This window comes from Corylus avellana, chromosome ca3, assembly GCF_901000735.1.
Source record: "Corylus avellana chromosome ca3, CavTom2PMs-1.0".
Classification (NCBI taxonomy): domain Eukaryota; kingdom Viridiplantae; phylum Streptophyta; class Magnoliopsida; order Fagales; family Betulaceae; genus Corylus; species Corylus avellana.
The window spans coordinates 39,365,676-39,388,810 of NC_081543.1; the positions used below are offsets into that span (position 1 = coordinate 39,365,676).

Genomic DNA, 23,135 nt, shown 5'->3' on the forward strand with positions numbered 1-23,135 from the left:
CTATGCCACAATAAGTTGCACGTCTTCGCTCGAACTAATTTCCTCCTCACAAGAGGTAATATTGAGAATCATGCATTAATTTTCACACTATACTTAGAGTAAACCACCCGCGACTAATACTTATAAGTGGGAGAGAGAGTGGATAGCCACGTGGAAGCTCGACTTGATGACCATAGGATTTAGGCCAAATTTGAAAGTGAAATTATACTTCGAGCAAGTAATCTCTATTTCAAGTAATAAATAAAATTATTTAGTGGGAAAAGTTATATTATTTTTTGATATTTTAATTTAAGATATCTAAATCCTATAGAAGAATATAAAATACTCAATTTACAAGGTGACGTAATTAAAGTTATTAAGAAGTAAAACATGGTAAGTCTATAAAAAGACAAAACGATGTCGAACGGTTTAGAACCGGCTTGAAGAAGTTCGATCCCAAGCGTTTCCGAGGAAATATTGTCGTACACACTACACATCAGAGGAGCAAATAGCAATACTGTACACCTTTTCCTTATACTTGGGCCTCTCGCTCTCTGAGTGAGAGAAAGAGAGAAAGAGAAAGAGCCTCTTTTTTTCCGGTGCTCTTCTTCTTCTTCTTCTTCTTCTTCGTCAGTACCCAACGCAGCTTTTTGTAGCTTCATTAACTGTCACACATTTTTCCCAATCCCTAAGCTCTCCCTCACCAGCAAACCACAAGCGAAAACCCTAAATTAATCTTTTTGTTTCAAGAAATCAACCTACATACCGCTAATTCAATCCCTAAATTAATATATATATATATTTTTTTATTTGAATTTCATTGACTGAGAGATTTAGTTAATTACTTCGATCGTGGCGACGATGGCGACGGGGCATGTGATCAAGCGGGCCAAGTACAAGACCACCGCCAAAGGCTCTGGGACTCCTGGTGTATTGAAGATGGTATATAATGCCAGCATAAACTCCCTCAAGTTTAATTTTGTTTTTGATATTGTTTTGCTATTGGTTAATGGATCTTAGCAAAAGAAACTATGAGCATAGTGTAAAATTTTCTCATGCATTACCTGCCAATACATAATGCTGTTATTAGGTTTAGCAGTGCTATTTTGCAATTTGGACTTTATTGATTGCTAAAGGAGTTTCGATTGATATCGCACAAATTATTGTATGTAGTGTGATATTAAGTTAAGAGCAATATGGGTGTTATATGATGGCAATTGAAACGGTCTAGTGATTTTAGAGACTGTTGCTGCCGATAGAGGTCTGAAAATTACATGAAAAATGAATAATTTAATTTACACACTAGGTGTGTTAAGAGGCTGTTTGTGCGTGACTAAGTAGAAGGACAAGGTTTTTTTGGCAAGAATGACACTGTTTTTTTTGGGTTAAAAGTTTAATTGTGATTTAAAAAAAAAAAAGAAAAGAAAAAGAAAAAGAAAAGTGTGCATGATTGGCTAGGTGATGCGGGGATTTCTTATTATCGATTTCTTTTAACTTTTTTCTAATTTGATTCTTGTTTTTCTTTTTGTAGACTGAGAACAGGATTGCATTCAAGCCTAATGATCCCACTTCAGCCGCAAAGATTGATGTAGAGTTTAGATCAATAAAAGGTGTTTCATTGTTTTTTATATGTTTTAGTCATGTCCAAAGTTTTGTACCATATAAACACTTTGCTTGAGTGGGTAAATTGCTGAGCCAATTTGAGAATCCATGCATTCATCTTTTCAAGTATTCATGGCTTAATATTTGTGTGATAAAGTTGTTGATGTCTTTCCTTCTTCTCTGCTGTGAATATTCAGGACATAAAAACACTAAGGAGGGATCTAACAATCCACCATTGCTTAATCTCTCCCTTGATCAGGTTTTTCCTCAATTCAATATCTATCATGCAACTCCTTCAAATGCTTAAGCCTCTAAAACATTTTATGTCCAACTACCCACCTGCCATGGCTCAATTGCCTTGAAATTTGGGGTTCGTACATGACATAGAAGATACTTATGATAAATTGACTTTGTCTTTACATTTATATAGTTTGTACTAAATGTTATTTTCCCCTCCTTTTTTGTCATTGATGAAATATACGAATTTCTATTTTGTGCTATTCCAGGGCGGGAGTTACATTTTTGAGTTCGAAACTTTCTCAGATCTTCATGTTTGCCGAGAGTTTGTTGGTAAGTCTCAATCACATCCACGACAGTAATTGAAGTTTCTTAGCCCATAATAATGTGCCATCAATCTAGTTCAATGGTCTAGACATTCTATTAGGTCATAATAGTTGCTATGGATCTTCCCCTTTGTATTTGCATTTAAAGAATAACCTTTTGCGAGTGTTGATTGTAGGATTTTTTTTGTTGGCTCTGATTGTAGGATCTTAAGAAGAATGTACCAGTGTCTTTTCCTTATCCATACTTCACCATCTGCATTGCGTTATTTTTATGTAGTGAATGTGATTATTCTGTTAATACTTGCATTTTGCATTGCTAGAAATTGTTTATCCTGAAGATGTGGTATCTGTTGCCTTATGAACAGCAAATGCTCTTGCAAGATCTGGAGAGGCTGCGAAAGTGAAGTCCAGAGAGGCTGTGATAGCCACTTCTGATAGATCTGCGGTTACTTATTCTGATGAACAACTCAGCACAGCAGAAATGGAACTTCGAATAAAGCTATTGCGAGAGAATAGGTAGATTTACTTGATTATACAAATATAAGAAAAACGCATTCTTTAGTATGACCTATTTGGTAGTGCTCCACCTCTTGCTTTATAATTTCCAGTCATCTTATTTTATTTCTCATTTCTTAATTCTAATTCAGCTTTAATTCAGCTTTAGTTGAATCTAGATCTTCTCTTGCTTTGGTTTTGTATACATATGATGCTTAAGCAATAAATATTATGATAAACATTGGTTAATTCATATGCTAAAGAAAGTTAGATTTATGCGTTATAGGAATATTCCTATAAATCAGTATTGTTTTTTAGTGGACTGCTTGCTGTTGAATGTGGTTATTTTCATACACCATAGTTTTCTTATTTTTAGATTCTTTATTATTGGTTGATGTCATTTTACTTTTACAGTGAGTTGCAGAAACTTCATAAGCAATTTGTGCTTGGTAATATCTTGACAGAATCTGAGTTCTGGGCTACAAGGAAGGTAAATTTTTTTTACTATTTATGTGATATGTTGCTTTTTTGCTTTTTGTTTGGCATTTGAAATTTGAGCTCCATATGATTAAAGCTTTTTAGTCTTCCTATGGAAGACCTTTAGTAGAACCTGTGTTTCTGTTGATAATAGAATTATGTAACATTCCGATGGAAGACTTTGAATTAAAAGCTGTTATCATTTTAATAGGGTTTTGTAACATTTTATGCTCCTAAAATTTAATGCAGAAGCTGCTGGATGGAGACAGCGGCCGAAAGTCAAAGCAACTGGTCGGTTTTAAAAGTTCAATGATTCTAGACACAAGACCCCAGACTGATGGCCGGGTACGACATCTCTCTCTCTCTCTCTCATGTGTTAGATCTAAACCAATTATTTTCTTTGAAACAATCCTTATGAATTATTGAATTTTCTTTTATTGGCAAGAGTTAATGTATTTTTCCTTTACTAGTTACCTTTTGCTTGTGATTTAATTCATGGAAACTAATTTTTCTTTTACTTCTTTTTCTTTCTTCTTTTGTATTTTCAGACAAACAAGGTTACATTCAATTTGACACCCGAGATCAAATATCAGGCATGGTTCTTTTATTTTTATCTTTGGGTTTTGGTTTTTTAGGTGTTTGTTAGCAGCCAATTTTTCTGAGACTTATCTAAATATATTTTGATGATGTTAAACATTTACGGCAATTATTTGTGAAATAGTTGGCTCAGGTTTCAGCCTGGTTTTAAGCATTGTCATTGGCTGCTATATTGGTAGATGCTGATTGGTTTGATTGGAGTTCATAGATGATGATATTCAGTAATGATACAGGAAGAATCTAAATAAGAAGAAAGATAAGAAACAAACATCAGAACATGATTATAGACACACATTAGTATGATAAAACTTACAAAAGATGGATTTAGAACAAAATTATATACAATCAAAATATTTGAAATCTTAACAAACTTGAAGATGTGGTAAGGACTTATTTGTTATAATATGGGATTTTTTTTTTAGTAGTATTATACTTATATTGATTTATTTAAGTTTGTGCATACTCTAATATTGAATTCTTAAGCTACAACACTGTTGCCATAGTCTAAGATAAGGCTTCATTAGTGTTTAACTATTGACATTTTTACTTATTAAAAAAAAAAAAAACTATTGACATTTTACATTTGTGTGTAAGCGAGTTGGCTTATTTATCATGGTACATCTTTATGCTGCTTACTTTTCCTTTCTGTCAATTCTTTACTTGTCTCGTTTCCTTGGTGTTAATTCTCTACTTGTCTTTCAGATTTTTGCTCTGAAACCAGCTGTTCAACAGGCATTTCTTAATCTTGTTCCTAGTAAGGTAGAAAGGACATTGATTTTTTTTTTTTTCCTTTCACTTTAATTATCAAGAAGGTTTACTTATCAGATGATTTTGTGGGACTTGCTGTTAATTTCTCATTTACTTTGCTTTTACTGGTGTTTTTTTGGTTGATTTTTGAATTCTAGATCACAGAAAGGGACTTCTGGACAAAATATTTTAGAGCTGAATATCTCCATAGTAAAAAAAATGCTGAAGCAGCAGCAGAGGCTGCTGAAGACGAGGAGCTAGCCATTTTTCTGAAGGATGATGACATATTGGCAAGTGAAGCTCGGCGAAAGGTGCTCTTTCTGAGAAAGTTGGGATTTCCTTATTTTACTAGAATACTTCTGCATCATTTTTTTTTTTTATGATTACTTGAGAGTACTTTTACAACTCCCTATGGTATTTTTGTTGACAGATTCAACGGGTTGATCCAACTCTAGACATGGAAGCGGACCAAGGGGATGATTACATGCATCTCCCAGTATGTGGGATAAGACCATTCTTGTAATTTCCTTTAGTTGATGCATTGAAGTTCTCTCTCTCTCTCTCTCTCTCTCTTCTTTTCTTTTCTTTTTCTCTTGGGGAGAGGATTTGTATTTAGCCAGAAGAATTTCTTTCAATTTTTTTGACTCAGGCAAAGGTGACAGGGAGATTTGTAATGAAGTAATTGGAAATATCTGAAGTCACCATTCAGTCTGGATAGTGATTTCTGTTGATTTACTACTTGATTTTGAAGTGGTCTAGCTAGTCTTGAATTTATATTTCATACTACAAAGTTACTGTTGTTATAAATAGCAGCTTTTGAACTCAAACTTGTACTGTAGGAGAAGCCATACTTCTTCCTCCTCTCCCCTTGCCCCTTCTTCTAATGGGGTAAACAATGTCATTTATATGACAAGATTCATGATTGATACTTTTTTGTTATATCTGCATATATATAATTACTCAACCAGAGGAAGAAGGTCTTTAATTCAATCGCAAGCTAAAAGACGGATATTTTGTCTGACGCTTCAAATAAATAGTGTGATTAGATTACTGCTTGTCCATTAGCTTGTGTCAGGATGACATACTTTGTTAGCATTTTGAGGGAGATGATAGGTAATATATGCTAAAAGTTGGAAAATATTTGCAGCTTCTATGATTCTTTCATACTTGATGTATGCACCATTGCTTCTCCAAAGAGTAGAAAATTACAAAATAATAATTTTGAAGCTCTCTTTTGTTTTCCTTATTAGATATGATCATGTACTTTTGGTTTCTGGAAAATGGTTTGGGTGACTTTCCTTTGTCATTTATCCGGTTGTATAAATGCAGGATCACGGGATTTTTCGTGATGGTAGCAAGGATACAACTGAATCACAGCATGAGCAATACAAGAGAACTTTCTTACAAGACCTTAACCGGCAAGGCGAGGTTGTTCTTGAAGGAAGAACTATAGGTAGGGATCTCTCTTGAATTTATATTTTTTTCAATATATATATATATATATATATATAAAAATTACGTTTTTCTCACAATTTCATTTCCTTTGAAGTCATTTGATTGGGGAAAAAAAACTTACAGTTAGTTTAATTTGCTGAGTTTCTTTTTTAGTTATTGTCGGTAGATAAATTTGGTTTATAAACCTGAATGTAGATGTAGAGTTGGACGATCCAATGTCCGTAGCAGAAGCACTTGCACGTTCAAGACGGGGTTAGTGTGGTTTATTTTTGTTTGTTTCTTCCATTTGATTCCCCCCCACCCACAAAAAATAAATAAATAAATAAACTCCCCCTTTTTTATAGAACTTGCACTTATTCTTTTACTGTTGTTGTGAAGAATCTGATGGGAATACCAAGGAGGAGAGAATTGATAGGATTTCTCGGATGACTGAGATGGAGGACCTTCAGGCACCTTATGATCATCCTTTTGCTCCACTTTGTATCAAGGTTGGATTTTGTCTTCATTTTATCATTCGAAATTAATAGCATATAGATGTTTTATGTTGTGGTTTTCTAAAATCAGGATCCTCGTGATTACTTTGATTCTCAACAAGTTAATGCACTTAAAATTTCTGATGACACACGAGCTGGAGCAGAACAATTGAGATGTAGCCTGAGCACTGAGGAAGCATATAGCTTTTTGAGGGGTTCAATATCTGAGATAAAGGCTACAGGATTGTGTGCTCCCATTGTCAAACCTGAGGTTGCTCTTACGGTAATAACCTTTGTTTCACATCAACTAAGATATCTTATGATGAATACATCAACTAAGATATTAGGTATGAGATTTCATATAACAGAAAGAAAGGACACAAAAAGATATTAGATATATGCTATAAATATTTCATAATTTCTGTGTAATTTGTATGATTCAGGTCCTTAATGGATTGACCCAGAATATCTCGAGTACTAAATATCAGCTGGGAAAGAATGTTCAAGAGAGTATACTGGACAGGATGCCTCTCACAACTAAGGAGGAACTGCTACATGTGAGTTGACTGTAGTTTCTTAAAGTTATATATAGCTGCTTTTAGGAAAAAAATTGACTAAACTTCACTATATATACTTGATTCATTCCAGATTAAGCATGCCGCATACTAGAATACGTTTCCGTGTGTTGTATATTTTATAAATCTTGGTTTCTTAGGATATTAATGTTTATAAGAAGTGTTTTATTTTTCCAGCATTGGATATCAATTCAAGAATTACTAAGGCACTTTTGGTCCTCATATCCAATCACTACATCGTATCTTTATGCCAAGGTAAGTGCTTTATTTGCATACTAGGGGTACAGCCTTTTCTTTTTTTAGTAGAATCTTATAAAAAGAAAAAGTCGGTGCTGTATTTGTGAACATGAACAAGAGTCATTATGTTAAAGACATTAGATTATTTATTTTCCAGTATTTGTTTGTATGCAGAAGAGTCATAAGATAGTACCGTCAGCAAAACTACTTATAAGCTCCTTGGATGTAGCACAACTATAATTTTGCACACTGTTAAGTTGAAAAGGTAGGTTTCATACATTTATGGGCTAGATATTGTCAAGTTAAAAGTTGTGGGAAGTTTCTTATTTATGGATCAAAGTTTCTGATTTTCTGAACCTTTCTGAATCAAGTATCAAAAATCTTGTTCCTACTTTGAAATATTGTAAAAGCCCAATTTTAGGATATCCCTAATGGACTCTGTATGTCTTTTCAGTAGCATACTGGTTTAAGAACACTTGCCAAAAGAACCCCAAGGGGTTGGCCTAGTGGTTGAGGCTTGTGGTCTTAGGGAGTATCACCCCATAGATCCCAAGTTCGAGACTTACTAAGTGCAAACTTCCCCTTGGGGCTACACCCCCTGGTGTAAAAGCCAGTGATTTACCCTGATCCGTGTAAGGAAACTTCTGAGGGTGCGGTACACGGGTCCGAAGTTTACTTTACAGGGGCGGGTCCGAAGGGCCCTGCCTTGTCAAAGTTCCCCATCATTAAAAAAAAACAAAGAACGCTTACCAAAAGAATATATTGGTTTAAGAATGTATGGGTTGCCCCGAACCATTACTAGCTGATAGAAGTGTAATGGCTGTGATTAAATGGTTTGGTTACACTTTATGGTTCTTGAGGAGTCAAGAAGCATTCCTATATCTAGGCCACATAAGATAGTCAAGAAGCATTGTCCTGACATGCGTCATTGATTAAAATGAGGATACTGAATGCATAGCATTTGAATTTGGCTTTTCTGAAATTTTAGAATATGAATTACCTTTGATTCACTAATAGGGAAAAGGGAAACTGTACAAGGATATTTTCACTCATTTACGGGATATAGTAGTCTTTTGATTAGATTGGGTCAGCATGCCTATTGCCTTGTTCATTTAGTGATTGATGTGCAGGTGAGCAGATTGAAGGATGCCATGTCAAAAATATATCCACAGCTGGAGGTACTCTTTAATATAAATCTTCATGGTTATTTTCTTCATCTCATCGCTAGCATATAGACAATCTTTACTACCTTTAACTTTTTAGAGGACTTGGAATCCTCACGGCTGTTTTAAGTTAATTTTGGCCATTTGGTGACCACATCTCAAGGTTAAACATAATTTGGTGATATTGCACTAATTTTGTTGTTCAAGTAAGAATGCTGACAAATGCATGTTCAAACTTTACCCTTGTCTTATGTTTTTGTAATATTAGTGTCTCGATTTCCCATCTTTTTTAAAAAAGACAGCTTCTTGATTTCATTGTCCAAGGTAACAAATATTCTCCTTAAGAAGAACGTCAACATGTGAAGATCAGCTGGTAACAGTTTGCTTCATGATTGTTGTAGGAAAAAGTAATTTTTTTTTTTTTTCACTTGGATTGGTTTTGCAAAGCACGACATTGAAGCTTAGAAAATTTTCTCTACTGTTTCTGCTAGTAACAGTAGTTTGTTTTTTCTTTACCTCTTTTGGGTGGGGTTTCTGTTGCTCCTGCTGGGGTTCAGTTTTGCATTCTCTTTTCGTTAACACTGTATATTTTATTCTTTAATCAAATCCCAGGAATTAAAGGACTCCGTGCCCTCAGACCTCCGCCACCAGGTTTTCCTCCTTGTTCGTCCTATGCATCAGGTAAGTGCTTGTCTTGATGTTTCTCCTCTCTCCTTTCATCCGTGTGCATACTGGATGATTTCTTTTTGGGTCGGGTTGGTGTTAGTAGTTGTATACTATTGATGGCTGAAGCTCATGGACAAAGACCATATTGGTGTAGGCTCTAGATGCTGCTTTTCAACATTACGAGTCAGATTTGCAGAAGAGATCAGCAAAGAGCGGGGAGAAACCAAACGGATACATCTAGGAGAATAATTCTACGGTTCTCGGCTTCAACTATCAGGCAGTAACATTCTTTGCTGTCTCCATAGCAGTCATACATACTCTACATGACATCAATTTTGCTCTGAGTTTATACTGGATAGAGATCGTCTTCATGAGAGAATAGCAGAAAGTTAAGAGCTTGAAACTTGACGACCTACTGTTGCTGCAGAGTGAAACTTGAAGGCCTACTATTGCCTTATTGCACCTCCTGATCAGAACGCAAACCCTGTATGTTTCTAGCAGTTTAGGCCCCCTTCTTTAAATGTTTTGTTGCAGTGCCAAGTTTAATGTTAAATGCCACAAGTTCTCATCGGTTACATTAATATTATATTGGGATGTTAGTTGCCAAGAATTTTGTTGTTTCAGGCCGAATTTGCATTGTACTCTTGATTGGTTGCTTGTAATTTAAAATGCCAATCCATTCTCGATAACTGTTCTCTTGGTTTGTTCGACTGACGTCGAAATTTGACTTTCCATGAATTTAAATTTTAACGTGAGTAATTAACTAGTTTTTACCTTGGAAACCTTGGAAGAGAATTCAAACCCGCCTAGCCAAAAGTTATTTTTGGCTAATATCGAAACCCAAATTTGGGTAAAAAAATGTAGCTGTATTAGGCTAGCTACTTTAGCCCACCAAAAAAAAACTTTTTTTTTTTTTTCCTTTTTATTTAATGCGATAGAGGAGGAAAATGATGATTACAGAGGTAGGTCTTTCCCACAGTTAGGCTTAACCGAAGAAATAAAAGAATATAACATGATATTGATTCCATATATAAGGTTGGAAGTGGCACATTTAACAAAGTTAATGTGTATAAAGTTAGCACTATGGAGTGACAAGTGGGCTTTTTGGCTCTTAATAAGACATGCATGTGACTTTGGAATGGAGAAATATTAGGTGTTCTAGTGTTTTCTTGGTGTCTTTTCAACTGTGATGTGGCTTTTAAAATCACAAATAGATTAAACTTTTGAAAAATAAAGAATATTTAAATGGAATAGTAAAGTTTATAGTTAAATATATAAAGAGAAGTAGATGATTTGAAAATATTGATTTTTTTTTTTCTTCTAATTGAATGAGGGAAGAAGGGTTATAGGGGAGAATTTTTTCTACTTTTGATCTTAATGGAAGAGAAAATAAGAGATTATATGGGAATGCTTCCAAAAACATGATGAGAAGCGGCCCACTTAGCTAAAACATCAAATAGGAAAATGTGTTATCTTTAGCTAAAATTAAGAGAAATTTTGCTCCGTTAGATGTTAATGCTCTTAGTTACAACTTGAATTCCTCACGCCTACATCGCCATTTGTGATGAACAAATTTTCTCCAAAACGATGTCTTTGTAGAGCATCTAAAGAGGGGTGTGTGAGAATTATATGATCTACAAATATGTCAATTTAATAGATTGAGTTAAAAGATTTATCAAATCTAATTCAGAGTAAAATTTTGTACTGCTCACGATTGGTTTTCAACATCATAGATATTTTAAACCTCCAAATCCCATAATGATGGTTCCAAATTATACTGTCTCCTTGCATGATGCTCGTAATCCATTATTAAGATTTGAAAGACATTTGTTGAATCATGAATTGGCAAATAAACAAATAAATGATTACAAAAATTAACGCATTATAAAGTATTGGCAAGCATATATATTTCAAAAAAAAAAAACACAATGAATCAGTCCATAACATTAACACAGATCCAGACTCAAGAATCCATGTACAGAGAGAAAGAAGAAAGTTATTATAAAATCAACATAAATCCCAAGAATCATTCCAAATCCTTATCAATGCAAATACCCAGATGAAGATTTAAAAATAAAAGAAAATCCTAATAAATGCTAAAACAATAATACATGCAATCGGATGTTACACACAGCTAGAATCAAGGAGAAGGAGCTGGGAAACCCAAGAAGGGCCTTCCACAAAGACTCCCATTGATATTGGGATCGCAGAGATCCACGGTGTTCTTCAGCTTGTGGAACCCGTTCTTGAACACCCCGAACCCGAACAGAAACCCAATCAATATCACCACCATTATCAGGCACGTGCACAGCATGCATATCCTAGTCCCACAGCACATCTTTTCCCCGTTTTTTCTCCTCTCTATCTCTCTGCCTAAGCGGTGGGTTTTGGATCTTGGTCTGGGAAGTTTATAGCAGAAGAAAGAAAGAAGAGTTTGGTAAAACGTGTAGGGAAAACGAAGTGTGTAATCGTATCAAAGAGAGAAACAAAGAAAATGCTTTGACGTTATGCCCACTTCCTTTCTGGATAGTAACTGCTTGTGTTCGCTTATAAGTAAAGCAATAAATAGAGAACTCAAAAGGAAGAAGAAAAATATAAAGGAATTTTTCTTTTTCCTCTTTTTGATTTGGCTAAGGAAAGTTATTTTAGCTTCTTCTTTTCTTGTAAAGGAGAAATGGGTTCGGCTTTTTTTTTTTTTATTATTTCGATGTTGTTGGGGGGAGTCGGGAGAGGTGGAGTTGTTACTGCAGGTGGTGGTTTAGCGGTTAGCTCAACAATTCAATTTCCCTTTCTTTAGCTGTAGATATCCCTATCCTTTCTTCTTTGGGTGGCCCATAAAGGTTTTGACAATTTTTAACACAGTTTGCAAGTTTTACGACAACTTAACGCTAAATTAGCGAGTTAGTGTTGGTAAATTGAATCTGTTTTAGTAAATAGGTTGAATTAGAGCCCGTTTGGTTTGCATAATAAACCTTTGAAATGGAATAACTATTTCTATGTTATTCCCATAAAAATGATTAATCCCATAGAGGAATAGCTATTCCTTACAAAATGAAATACATTTTCAAAAAAAACTTATATTATTATTTTCATTTTATTTTAAGCTTTAAAAAAAACATAAAAAATAAAGTGGGTGGCCCACAGAAGAGGCCGGGGGTGGCTGCACCACCCCGTTTCATTTTGGGGTGGCTACGGCCACCCTTTAGGCTTAGGGCGTCGAAGGTGGCCTGTGCACCCTAAATTTGACCTTTATAGTTGTATGTACATGTCTCGACACGATTTGAATCCAACAGTGACATTTAGAGCTAACAATTTTTGACACAATTTGCAAATTCGACACAAAATTAACAATTTATGGTTGAAAGATCTGACTTATTTAATTAAATTAGTCAAATTAAGATTAACTTATATGATTTTAATTCATGCTTAAATGCAATTCAAAATCAACATGAAAACATAAATGGTCACCCCCATATACGATGCTGAACGATAGGAACTCAAATTCCTATAGTTAGGCTCAGCCCATCTACGACTTGTATTGGATCCCTTAGAATTAAGTTGAAGAGAGAAGGGCTATGTGTACGTCAGCTGTGAAGCTCTCGTCTCTGGAGCAGTGAACTCTATAGTTGTAAGCAAAGCTGTAAACCTAATTTGAGCTTTATCCTCGTCCGAAGACATAACATGAACATTAAACAATGAGGAGTGACAGTGGAACAATGTTTGGGCCCAAGAGACCCACAGGGATATACATGGGATCGAGCCTGTAAACGTATCATCAGATCAGCCTCTGTCCAATAAAAGCCCTTACTGTTGAGGATGATGAACATAAGCGCATAATCTAAGACTATTTACAAAGCAAAAATATATAAATTCCTTTTTAATAGATTTGAGTCTGAATTGGAGTTAACCCTCTTCATTTCCTTCAGAACCTTGAAAAGTAGAAAGAAAAAGTGAGAATTTTACTGCATATTTCACATTTTGGTCTCCCAAAGTCACCACACCCTCTTTCTCTTTGAAAGTCATCTTCTTCTTCTTGGGGTTTTCCACAGCCCCCAAACCCAAAATCCTTCCCTCAGATCTCACACTCTCAGACACTCACAAGAAGGTATATTCCAAGTTCCCCTCATCTCAAATCTCCTCCCTCTTTCTCTCTTTCCATGGCTTCGTCTGGTAACCCAAACCAGCAACCACAGCCCATCGCCACCTTCGACATGCAAAGCTTCTTCAAACCCACGAATCCTTCACCGCCGCAACCACCAAACCCTCCAAATCTAAACACTTCGCCCCCATTTCCGCCTCCCTCTGGCCCCTACTCCTACCCGCCCCAATCTGCACCGTTTCAACCCAGCCCATACCACCACTACCCTTACCATCCTCAACCCCAAAACGCACCTTTGCACCACCAGCGCTCCCTCTCCTACCCCACCCCTCCTCTCCAACCTCCAATCTCTTCGCCCACTAACCCTAACCCTAACTCTGGGGCCCGCCTCATGGCACTTCTCAACCCCAATCAGCCCCCTCCGCCGGCCCCACCCAACCCTCCCTCCTCGCCGGCGATCATGAATCTGATGCCGCCGCCGCCTCTTCGGATGCCGAGCAGTAAGCTCCCCAAGGGCCGGCACTTGGGCGGCGACCGCGTGGTCTACGACGTCGACGTGAGGCTGGAAGGGGAGACCCAGCCCCAGCTGGAGGTCACTCCCATCACCAAGTACCAGTCCGATCCAAACCTCGTCTTCGGCCGCCAGATTGCCGTCAACAAGTCCTATATCTGCTACGGTTTGCGCCAGGGCAATATCCGCGTCCTCAACATCAACACCGCTTTGCGCTCTCTGCTTCGCGGTCACGCCCAGGTTCCATTTTCCTCGCAATCGTTGTTAGTCTTAAGTTGGTCTGTTAGCAATTAGTTGGCCTACTTGTACAATTGTGCTTTGTTGAGAGTTTATTCAAATTTGAAAAGAACCCAAAAATGCTAAGAAGAAATGCAAAGAAATCTGTCCAAATCTTCTCGAGCAGCACTTAAATAATTGAAGGTAGATTTGAGACTTCTTTTTTAATGGAATATACAGAAGGATTTAGCATAAGATGAAGAACCCAAAATGGTTTTAGTCTATTACACGCGAATTTGATGGTTATGCTCCATCTGGGTTTTCGTCACCTGATGATGTTAGTTGTTGCTTGGCATTTGTTGTGTGTGGTTATATCATACGTTTGCTCGTGTCAACTCTTGTTTTTGTGTTATTTTATTTTCCCTCTGAATCTAGCTTATTCTGAAGGCTGGAGCAAATGCACGTTCTGTTTTAAATTTTGTATGAATTTATTCTTCTGTTTATCTTCTAACTGATTGTGTTTATCATGTCAGAGGGTCACAGACATGGCTTTCTTTGCTGAGGATGTTCACCTTTTGGCTAGGTAGCTTTTGTTTGTTCTGTCATTTGTAATTTCCTTCATTCGGGTTTATATTTGGTTTACGGCAATTGTGGTTTTTGTGCAGTGTTGGCATCGATGGACGGGTTTATGTGTGGAAGATTTCTGAAGGCCCTGATGAAGAAGAGAAGCCTCAAATTACAGGAAAAGCTGTTGTTGCCATTCAAATTACAGGAGATACTTATCAAAAAAAAATTACAGGAGAGGAGGAACCTGCGCATCCACGAGTTTGTTGGCACTGCCACAAACAAGTAATTATATTCTTTTAATGCTGTCATCCTTAGTGCAAGAATTATTATGTGCTTTTAATTCTTAAAATAAATTTGTTTAAATTTTTTTTGGTTACCCCTCTCAGCTGTGAAGTTGCTCAACATTATATTCCCTACGACTTTTACACACTTTTATACAGGAAATTTTGGTAGTGGGGATTGGAAGACGAATTCTGAGAATTGATACTATCAAAGTTGGAAAGAATGAAGTGTTTTCAGCAGAAGAACCTCTCAAATGTCATATTGACAAGGTCATTGACGGGGTCCAGCTTGTTGGTAATCATGATGGAGAAGTGACTGATTTGTCGATGTGCCAATGGATGACAACCCGTTTAGTTTCTGCTTCTATTGATGGAACGGTTTGTATCTGTCCATGCCTTTTTGCTGTTTTTGTTTCACCAAAGGCTTAAGCTGGTGTTTGCTTTCTAAATTTTTCATAGGTTGATGTTAAAAAATGACCAAGTAAATGGATTTCATGTTTCCAACGTGATGTTTCTGCTTATTTTTTAACCTAAGCAATTTTTGTGCATTGGTGGGCATTCACGCATGCAATTTTATTTTTTTTTATTTTTTTGTATTTTATATATTCTTTTGATTCAAAAAATGAAAGATGCTAATGAATGTGCCTTGCAAAATGTATATTGTGCAACAGGTAAAGATCTGGGAAGATCGCAAGTTTGCACCACTCGCAGTATTCAGACCACATGAAGGCCAGCCTGTTTGTTCGTCAACATTTTTAACTGCTCCCCATCGGCCAGATCACATCATACTTATCACAGCGGTAAATGTGCTTGTTGCTAAGTTCTGGATTTCTTCAATCTAAGTCACTGTGGTGCAGGTCATTAGATAGCCAGTTCTAATATAATTCTAGTGTCTGCATATTTACTTTTTAACTTCAAATATTGACACATTTACTTTTTTCTGGAATTGCATTTCATGAACCTTTTGTGGGAAGTAAGCTTTGTTGTACAATGATCCTTGTATGGTGATTGTGTTATTTAATTGGGCAAAACCTCTTTACAGGGATCACTAAATCGAGAAGTGAAAACGTGGGCATTGACAAGTGAAGAAGGCTGGCTACTGCCTAGTGATGCTGAATCATGGAAGTGTACCCAGACATTGGAGTTGAAGAGTACAGCTGAACCTCGAGTTGAGGAGGCATTTTTCAATCAAGTCGCAGCTTTGTCCAAAGCAGGCCTTCTCTTACTTGCAAATGCGAAGAAGAACGCTATATATGCTGTACACTTAGACTATGGTCCTAATCCAGCGGCAACCCGCATGGATTACATTGCTGAGTTTACAGTCACCATGCCTATTTTGAGTTTTACAGGGACAAGTGATATATTACCTCATGGTGAAAATATTATTCAGGTTTATTGTGTCCAGACACAAGCTATTCAGCAATATGCTTTGGACTTGGCCCAGTGCTTGCCACCACCACTGGAGTACATGGGGTTAGAAAAGTCAGATTCAAATGTTTCGCGTGATGCAACTAGTGCAGAAGGATTTGCTGCCTCGGACCCATCTGGAAGTAAACCTATGGAGATGCTGCCCTTAGTTGGTTCAGCACCCAAACAAAACATACAAGTAAGTAGCTCTGAGAGTGCAACTGCAGCGAGGTATCCTGTAAGCTCTGGTTCTGCTGAGGCTGCAACTTCTAAAGAAATTAACAGTTTGAGTACAGAATATAAACCTGTTGCACTGACACCGGTAACTAGTGATGCTGATGGTGTTTCTGTCGTGTCACCACCTCTTCCTTTGACTCCTAGGTTGTCTAGAGAGCTTTCTGGTTTTAGGAGTACAACAAGTAACTTTGAGCCTGCTCCCCCTCTCAGTATCCATGTTGGAGACCAACCAGTTAATGACTATTCGGTTGACAGGCAAGTGGACACCATTCGTGCGAACTTTTCTGATGTGCCTTCATTGGATGATGAGTCTAGGAATGATAAGACAAAAGCTACGTCAAATGCACCAGATGATTTATCATCTGTGCTTAGTCCTCATCTCATGTTCAAACAACCAACTCATCTGGTAACTCCCTCTGAGTTAAAAGGCAATTCATCCTCTGGAAGTGCTAATGTTATTGATGGCAAGAGTGAGGGAGAGGCAAGCATCCAGGATGTGATTGCCAACAGTGATGCAGGTAATGCTGAGGTGGAGGTGAAAGTAGTTGGTGAAACAAGATCTACCCAAAATGATGAATTTGGCCCTCAGGGAGATTCTCAAAAAAATTCATTAGAAAATAAGGAAAAATACTTCTGCTCGCAAGCCTCAGATCTTGGTATTGTGATGGCCCGAGAATGCTGTGCTATATCAATGGAACCTTATATCATGGAGGAAGCTCGGCAAGTCGATGGTGTCAATGTAACGGAACCACTGGCTGAACCTCCTAATGCTGATGAGGACGAAGTCCATGACTCCGCAAAAAACGTGCCTGGGAAGGTTTCTGAGTCATCTACGTCCACACCAGTCCTACCGTCATCCACACCAAATACAAAAGGAAAAAAGCAGAAGGGGAAAAATTCTCAAGCTTCACGTCCATCTTCCCCAGCTCCAAGTGCTTTTAATTCACAAGATTCTTTGAATGAACCAAGTGGCAGTACGAGTCTTCCCTCTGCAGAAGCTCCTTTTTCTCAAATTTTGGCCATGCAGGAGATGCTTAATCAGGTAATTGCTTGAGATTATGGACATGTGCATATCCCTTCCATATGTATTACGTCGTATTATTTTCTGCAAATTATTATTTTTACCCGCTCAATAGAGTGGTAAAATTTAATTAAGGAAACCACAGTGAAGTAAGCTTTGAATAATTTTCAGAAATTTCATACTTGGTTAGTATTTTAAGACTACTTATTATATGTCATGTATGATTTCACTAAGTTTTGTTGGCAGATAATGAATCACTAAATTTTGTATGTCTTCAATAAAAAACCTGAGACTTATATCTCAAGTGGCCATGAACAACACCTTTCTCATGTCTGGAATTGGAGGGTGGGGTTCATCTTGGAAACTTTGGTCTTTCCTATTCAATTTATTCATGGCATAATCCTTATTTACCATCATTTGTCTTTGGAAAGAAATGCTAGTGTCATTTTCGGCCCCTATATATGTCGTTGTTCTTATTACATTTGAGTTGGGAAGTGAGAGTTCTGGAACAATTTTCCATTTTGTCTTTCAAATTGGCAGCATTCCAGTATAGTTTGGAAACATGAAAGGGCATTCTGTTTTGCATCTACATGGTAGTATCGTGCACTGTCATTAGCAATACATGTTTAACATTTCATTCTACTCATCCCTCTTTAATTGGGTTTTTTCTTTTTCTTTTTGTCCCCCTCTTTTTCTATTTTGTGCAGCTCATGATAATGCAAAAAGATATGCAGAAGCAGATGACAACAATGATATCTGTTCCAGTTAGCAAAGAATGTAAAAAACTAGAGACAAACCTGGGGCGTAGTATGGAGAAAGCTGTCAAGGCCAATACAGATGCTTTGTGGGCGCGTTTTCAAGAAGAGAATGCAAAAAATGAGAAGTTATTACGAGACCGTACACAGCAAATCACCAGTTTGATTGGTAACTTTATGAATAAAGACTTACCAATGTTGTTAGAAAAGGCAGTGAAGAAGGAAATGGCTGCAGTGGGGCCAGCGGTAGTTCGCTCAATATCTCCAGCTATTGAGAAGATAGTATCTTCAGCTATTGTTGAGTCTTTTCAGGTTAAAATCTTGAACATCTGGCTCTTCTATAAGACTCTTGTTGTGGCGGGATCTAACTGATGCTTTGTGCTGCAGAGAGGAGTCGGTGATAAGGCAATTAACCAACTGGAGAAATCTATCAATGTAAAACTTGAAGCTACTGTTGCTAGGCAAATCCAAGCACAGTTTCAAACTTCTGGCAAACAAGCTCTTCAGGTACTTATAAGTTTGACTTGACGTAGTTTACTTGAATTGTTGATTAGAAATATAGTTATTTTTAAACATAGTTAGAATATATACTATTATCATTTTGAAAATTGAGAATTTTATTCTAATGACATGCCTAATCTATCTTTTGTTGCAGGATGCTTTAAAATATAGTTTGGAAACGTCAGTGATCCCTGCCTTTGAGATGTCATGTAAAGCCATGTTTGAGCAAGTAGACGCCACATTTCAGAAAGGAATGGTTGAACATTCAACTGCAGCTAAGCAACACTTTGAGTCTGCCCATTCTCCATTGGCACATGCTCTAAGGGTGTGTATAAATGTTCCGCATCACGCAAATCATTAGAAAATGTGTCTCAAATCATTGTTGCTATTGTTTTAAAAATGAATGTTTATCCCTTACCTCGTATGCATCTTGAATTAAAACCCAACAGCTTCCTACTAGACAATTACATCGGGTTGTGTAGGAGTGTAATAAGCAAGATATGTTTATTTGCTCATGGGGACACTTCATTGTTGGATACATCAGAAAGCTTTGAACTGGCCATCTTTTACATAATATCAGCTGTGTAGCATTTCATGTCTATAAACAGTACAGGGCTAAATAAATGGTGTGCATCTCATAGGCATTTTGATTTTATATCTTGAATTACTTGAAATTTTTACTTCTATTTTGCTTTGAAACAGTATCCATTTTTCTTCTAAAGCCATGTCCCACTATGAATTCTTGAACTCCTGTTCGTTTGAGATGATCTGAGAAATAACTTAGATTGACAGTATGGTAGGCGAGTGATGACCGTTGGTAAGAATGAGTGAATACTGGGTTGAATAGACAATAGGCTTCTTCTGGTCCTTCAAGTTCTTATTGAAGGGAGAGTGTTTGGGCAGATGCAAAGTATTATGGGGTTGGTTGTAGTTATAATTTTCTGATTTTGCCGATGTTCAAAATTTGCTCTTGAGTTCTCATTTGTTAGTTGGCAAGCATATACTTCACTGATGGACGCATATCTTCATATTCTCTCAACTGGAATTAAATGCATTTCCTCCCCTGATTAATATAAGATAAAGCTGTTGACTCATTATTTGTCCTTACCTGATTTCTTTCTGATCTTTCCTTTTTTATTGATTATGCAGGATGCCATTAATTCAGCGTCAACAGTGGCTCAAACCTTGGGTGGAGAAGTGCTTGAGGGTCAAAGAAAGCTATTATCTCTTGCTGCTGCTGGAGCAAACTCAAGTGCAGTCAATCCCTTGGTCTCCCAACTGAGCAATGGACCCTTGGGTGGTCTCCATGAGAAGGTCTGCCTCGTTTTCATAATTACTTGTTTTCTCTTTATTTTGTAACACAGCTATGAACCTGTAATGTGAAAGTCAATATGTGGCTATAAAATTTCATACTTTTGTTTCTACGAAAGTTTCAGCTGGCTGTACTAATTACAAGCCTGTGTGCACTAGGTTGAGGTGCTGGTTGATCCAACAAAGGAGTTATCGAGATTGGTATCTGAACGTAAATATGACGAGGCTTTCACTGCAGCCCTACAAAGAAGTGACGTGTCCATTGTGTCCTGGCTATGCTCACAGGTGTGCTATTCAGTCAAGAAACAGTTAACTTGTTATATGGTGTAGATGTTTTCGTGTTCAATACTGCTAAATCCTTATGGTCTTTCATTAATTTTCTTCAATATAATTTGGGATTAAGGTGTAGTTGAGTTGAGTTATAATCTTTCATCAGTTTTGAAATCTATTGTCACTGTCGTCACACTAGTTATTTTTATTTTTCTTCTATTTCTTTTTGGGTGGGGAAGCAATGAAAAAGGTTACAAGAGGGTTTTGGGTCCATCTGGTTTGGAATTGGAAGAAATCCTGTCCAATCTGAAATTTCCTTTTTTGGGTCTGAACTGGTGTTGGGTGTTAAAAAGGGGAGTCATGGCTTCTTTATGCTTTCCTTTTGTATTATGTGATAGCATTTTTTCTTTGTTTCCTTGTGCATTTCTTTTTCATTTCTGATATGCTCCTCAACTTGTTAAATTAATTCTTGATAGGTACTTGGAAACTGTTGTTAACAAATGTCTGCTCCTTTTTGTTCTGTTTCAGGTTGATCTACGGGGAATCTTGTCAGTGGTTCCTCTCCCATTGAGCCAAGGAGTACTGCTTTCTCTTTTGCAGCAACTAGCCTGTGATATCAGTAACGACTCACCCCGAAAGCTTGCTTGGATGACCGACGTGGCTAATGCCATAGACCCAACAGACCCAATGATTGTGGTGCATGTGCGGCCCATCTTTGATCAAGTCTATAACATACTCAACCATCAGCGTAACTTGCCTACAATTACTGGTGCTGAACTTTCAAGTATCCGTCTTCTGATGCATGTCATCAATTCCATGCTCATGACCTGTAAATGACCCTACCACCTTCTCTAAATTGTGCGTGCAAATTACATGTATTGTGGAGCTTGTACAAATCTCACAAGGAAGGGGTTCCAACCGTGTAGAGTCAAAATTATCTTTAGGATATGTGAAAAAAGGCTAGGGTTCTTCAGGTTCATATCTTAGTTTCACTTTGTTTCCTTGTCCAAAGTTTTCTGCCGAAATGAAATTTTGCATTTTGTATTCCATTTTTACACCTCGTCATATTGCATTCTGTAGTGTTTATTTTTTAAAACATCTTCTCTTCACTTGTTTCTCTTTTGAATAAGATTTTCTTTCTAATCAAAGTGCATCGGGTTAACCTAAACCCTATGCTAAAATTCCTTGGGAGAACCTCTCTATCTGCAGCATTTACTTATCTCGGGGTCACATCAACCATATGTTTTTTTTTTTTTTCAAAGTCGGGGAAGGGAAAATGTTATTGTGAATAAAAGAAGTAAAAACTTAGCCTAAAAGAAAAGGCTGTTCACAGGATATGAATTTAATGTGAATCATGTTAGGGTTGATTTAGGGTTGATTTATATAAGGGAAAAATATAAAAAAGCCTCTCAAACTACCAGCCGTTTTCGATTTAGCTCCTTGATGTTCCAAAAGTCATAAAGTAGCCCCCTAAACTATTAAACTGTTGCATTTTGGCCACTTTGTTAGTCAAAACTGTTAGTCTGGACGGAAACCACGAAACGACGCCGTTTTATTAGGGTTAAGTTACGAAAATGCCCTTGTGGGATTTTTTTTTTTTTTTTTGAAGCAGGAGCAAAACGGCGCCGTTTTTGCTTAGGGTAATAATTATATTTTGATTTTATTTGTTTAGTCTCTCCTTCACGCAGCCTCCTTCAATCTTCATGAACTTCTGTTTCAACATTTAGGTGCTCAAATCGTACTTCAATTTCTGGAAGTTCAATTCCAACTCTAAGAAAATTCCAATAAACAAGAAAATCCATTATGGTACTGACAAATATGTATGAAAATTAAGTAGAGTTGAAAAATGATACCCATTAATCTTTGGTTGTGAAGCCCAGAAGAACTTGGATGTGAGTTTTGATGGAGGTTTTTTGAAGGAAGAGGGGACGAGTAATGGAAATGGTGTTTCTACTAAAAGTGCGGAAAAACAGAGTATGGAAGAAGAAATTGCAATTGATTTCTAAGTGTGGAAAAACAGAGTATGTGTGTGGAGTAGCTTTGGGAAAGCTGAGGTCTTTTCGATCGAAATTGGAATGTATATGTTTATTTTGTAGATGAAAAAACCATATGGAAATAAGCTCAAATATGGTAAGCATCCAAACACGAAGGAGCATGTTATGTAGAAAATATAGTTTTGAGCAAATTAGGAAGATTTAAGAGAAGGGTTGAGAATATAGAACTCTGCCAGAATTGGTGTACTAAAAAAGAGGAGATTTTGGTTTACTTAATTAATTTATTTATTTTTGAGTAAGAGATTTTGGTTTAGAGTTGTTTCCTGTTTGTTCTTTCAGCAGAATGATGGTTTTTGCACAAGTTGAAAGCTGCTGCTATTTAGTTTGGTTATTGAGATTTGTTTCGTTTTGTGTTGTCCCTGTTAGTAAAAGTCTTGATTTCAAACTTAATTTTCATCTTACACCTCCAATTTCAATTACATGTATTAGAAATCTTTTAAGGAAGAATTTGACCAAGTGAGGGTGAAGGAGGCTGCGTGAAGAAGGAGGAGAGACTAAACAAATAAAATCAAAATATAATTATTACCCTAAGCAAAACGGCGCCGTTTTGCTCCTACTTTAAAAATAAAAAATAAAAAAATCCCACAAGGGCATTTTCGTAACTTAACCCTAATAAAACGACGTCGTTTCGTGGTTTCCGTCCAGACTAACGGTTTTGACTAACGGAGTGGCGAAAATGCAACAGTTTGGTAGTTTGGGGGGCTACTTTATGACTTTTGAAACATCAGAGGGGCTAAATCGAAAACGGCTGGTAGTTTGAGGGGCTTTTTTATATTTTTCCCTTTATATAATCTTATACTTATATTTAGATAAAATTCAAATCTAAAAAGTTATTTTTATATGATTTGTAAACTTGATACGAATTCAACATGAAAT

General features: G+C 36.8%; 2 protein-coding genes across 2 annotated transcripts; both read left to right on the plus strand.

Moving 5' to 3' along the window:
• Nucleotides 1–459: 459 nt before the first annotated feature.
• Nucleotides 460–9,637, plus strand: LOC132174788 (general transcription and DNA repair factor IIH subunit TFB1-1-like). The gene is made up of 20 exons (XM_059586465.1): nt 460–921; nt 1,511–1,589; nt 1,779–1,840; nt 2,088–2,151; nt 2,510–2,660; nt 3,054–3,129; nt 3,366–3,461; nt 3,665–3,709; nt 4,416–4,472; nt 4,619–4,771; nt 4,891–4,956; nt 5,790–5,913; nt 6,111–6,167; nt 6,294–6,403; nt 6,480–6,671; nt 6,832–6,945; nt 7,141–7,218; nt 8,331–8,378; nt 8,976–9,044; nt 9,184–9,637. Exons 1-20 carry the CDS (start codon nt 841–843, stop codon nt 9,268–9,270), a joined length of 1,809 nt encoding a protein of 602 aa, XP_059442448.1. The 5' UTR covers nt 460–840; the 3' UTR covers nt 9,271–9,637.
• A 3,259-nt stretch (nt 9,638–12,896) lies between these two features.
• On the plus strand, nt 12,897–21,254 carry LOC132173442 (enhancer of mRNA-decapping protein 4). The gene is made up of 12 exons (XM_059584945.1): nt 12,897–13,879; nt 14,389–14,438; nt 14,521–14,704; nt 14,863–15,081; nt 15,375–15,503; nt 15,746–17,389; nt 18,076–18,435; nt 18,511–18,630; nt 18,779–18,949; nt 19,774–19,938; nt 20,095–20,220; nt 20,734–21,254. Exons 1-12 carry the CDS (start codon nt 13,187–13,189, stop codon nt 21,040–21,042), a joined length of 4,170 nt encoding a protein of 1,389 aa, XP_059440928.1. The 5' UTR covers nt 12,897–13,186; the 3' UTR covers nt 21,043–21,254.
• The last annotated feature ends 1,881 nt before the right edge of the window (nt 21,255–23,135 follow it).

Bases quoted from the DNA above. Each gene is read 5' to 3' on its own strand.
- LOC132174788 (XM_059586465.1), top strand. From the start codon at position 841: ATGGCGACGGGGCATGTGATCAAGCGGGCCAAGTACAAGACCACCGCC. The intron at 1,590-1,778 runs GTGTTTCATTGT...GTGAATATTCAG, and splicing joins AGAGTTTAGATCAATAAAAG to GACATAAAAACACTAAGGAG. The intron at 4,473-4,618 runs GTAGAAAGGACA...TTTGAATTCTAG, and splicing joins TTAATCTTGTTCCTAGTAAG to ATCACAGAAAGGGACTTCTG.
- LOC132173442 (XM_059584945.1), top strand. From the start codon at position 13,187: ATGGCTTCGTCTGGTAACCCAAACCAGCAACCACAGCCCATCGCCACC. The intron at 17,390-18,075 runs GTAATTGCTTGA...TATTTTGTGCAG, and splicing joins TGCAGGAGATGCTTAATCAG to CTCATGATAATGCAAAAAGA. The intron at 20,221-20,733 runs GTGTGCTATTCA...GTTCTGTTTCAG, and splicing joins TGTCCTGGCTATGCTCACAG to GTTGATCTACGGGGAATCTT.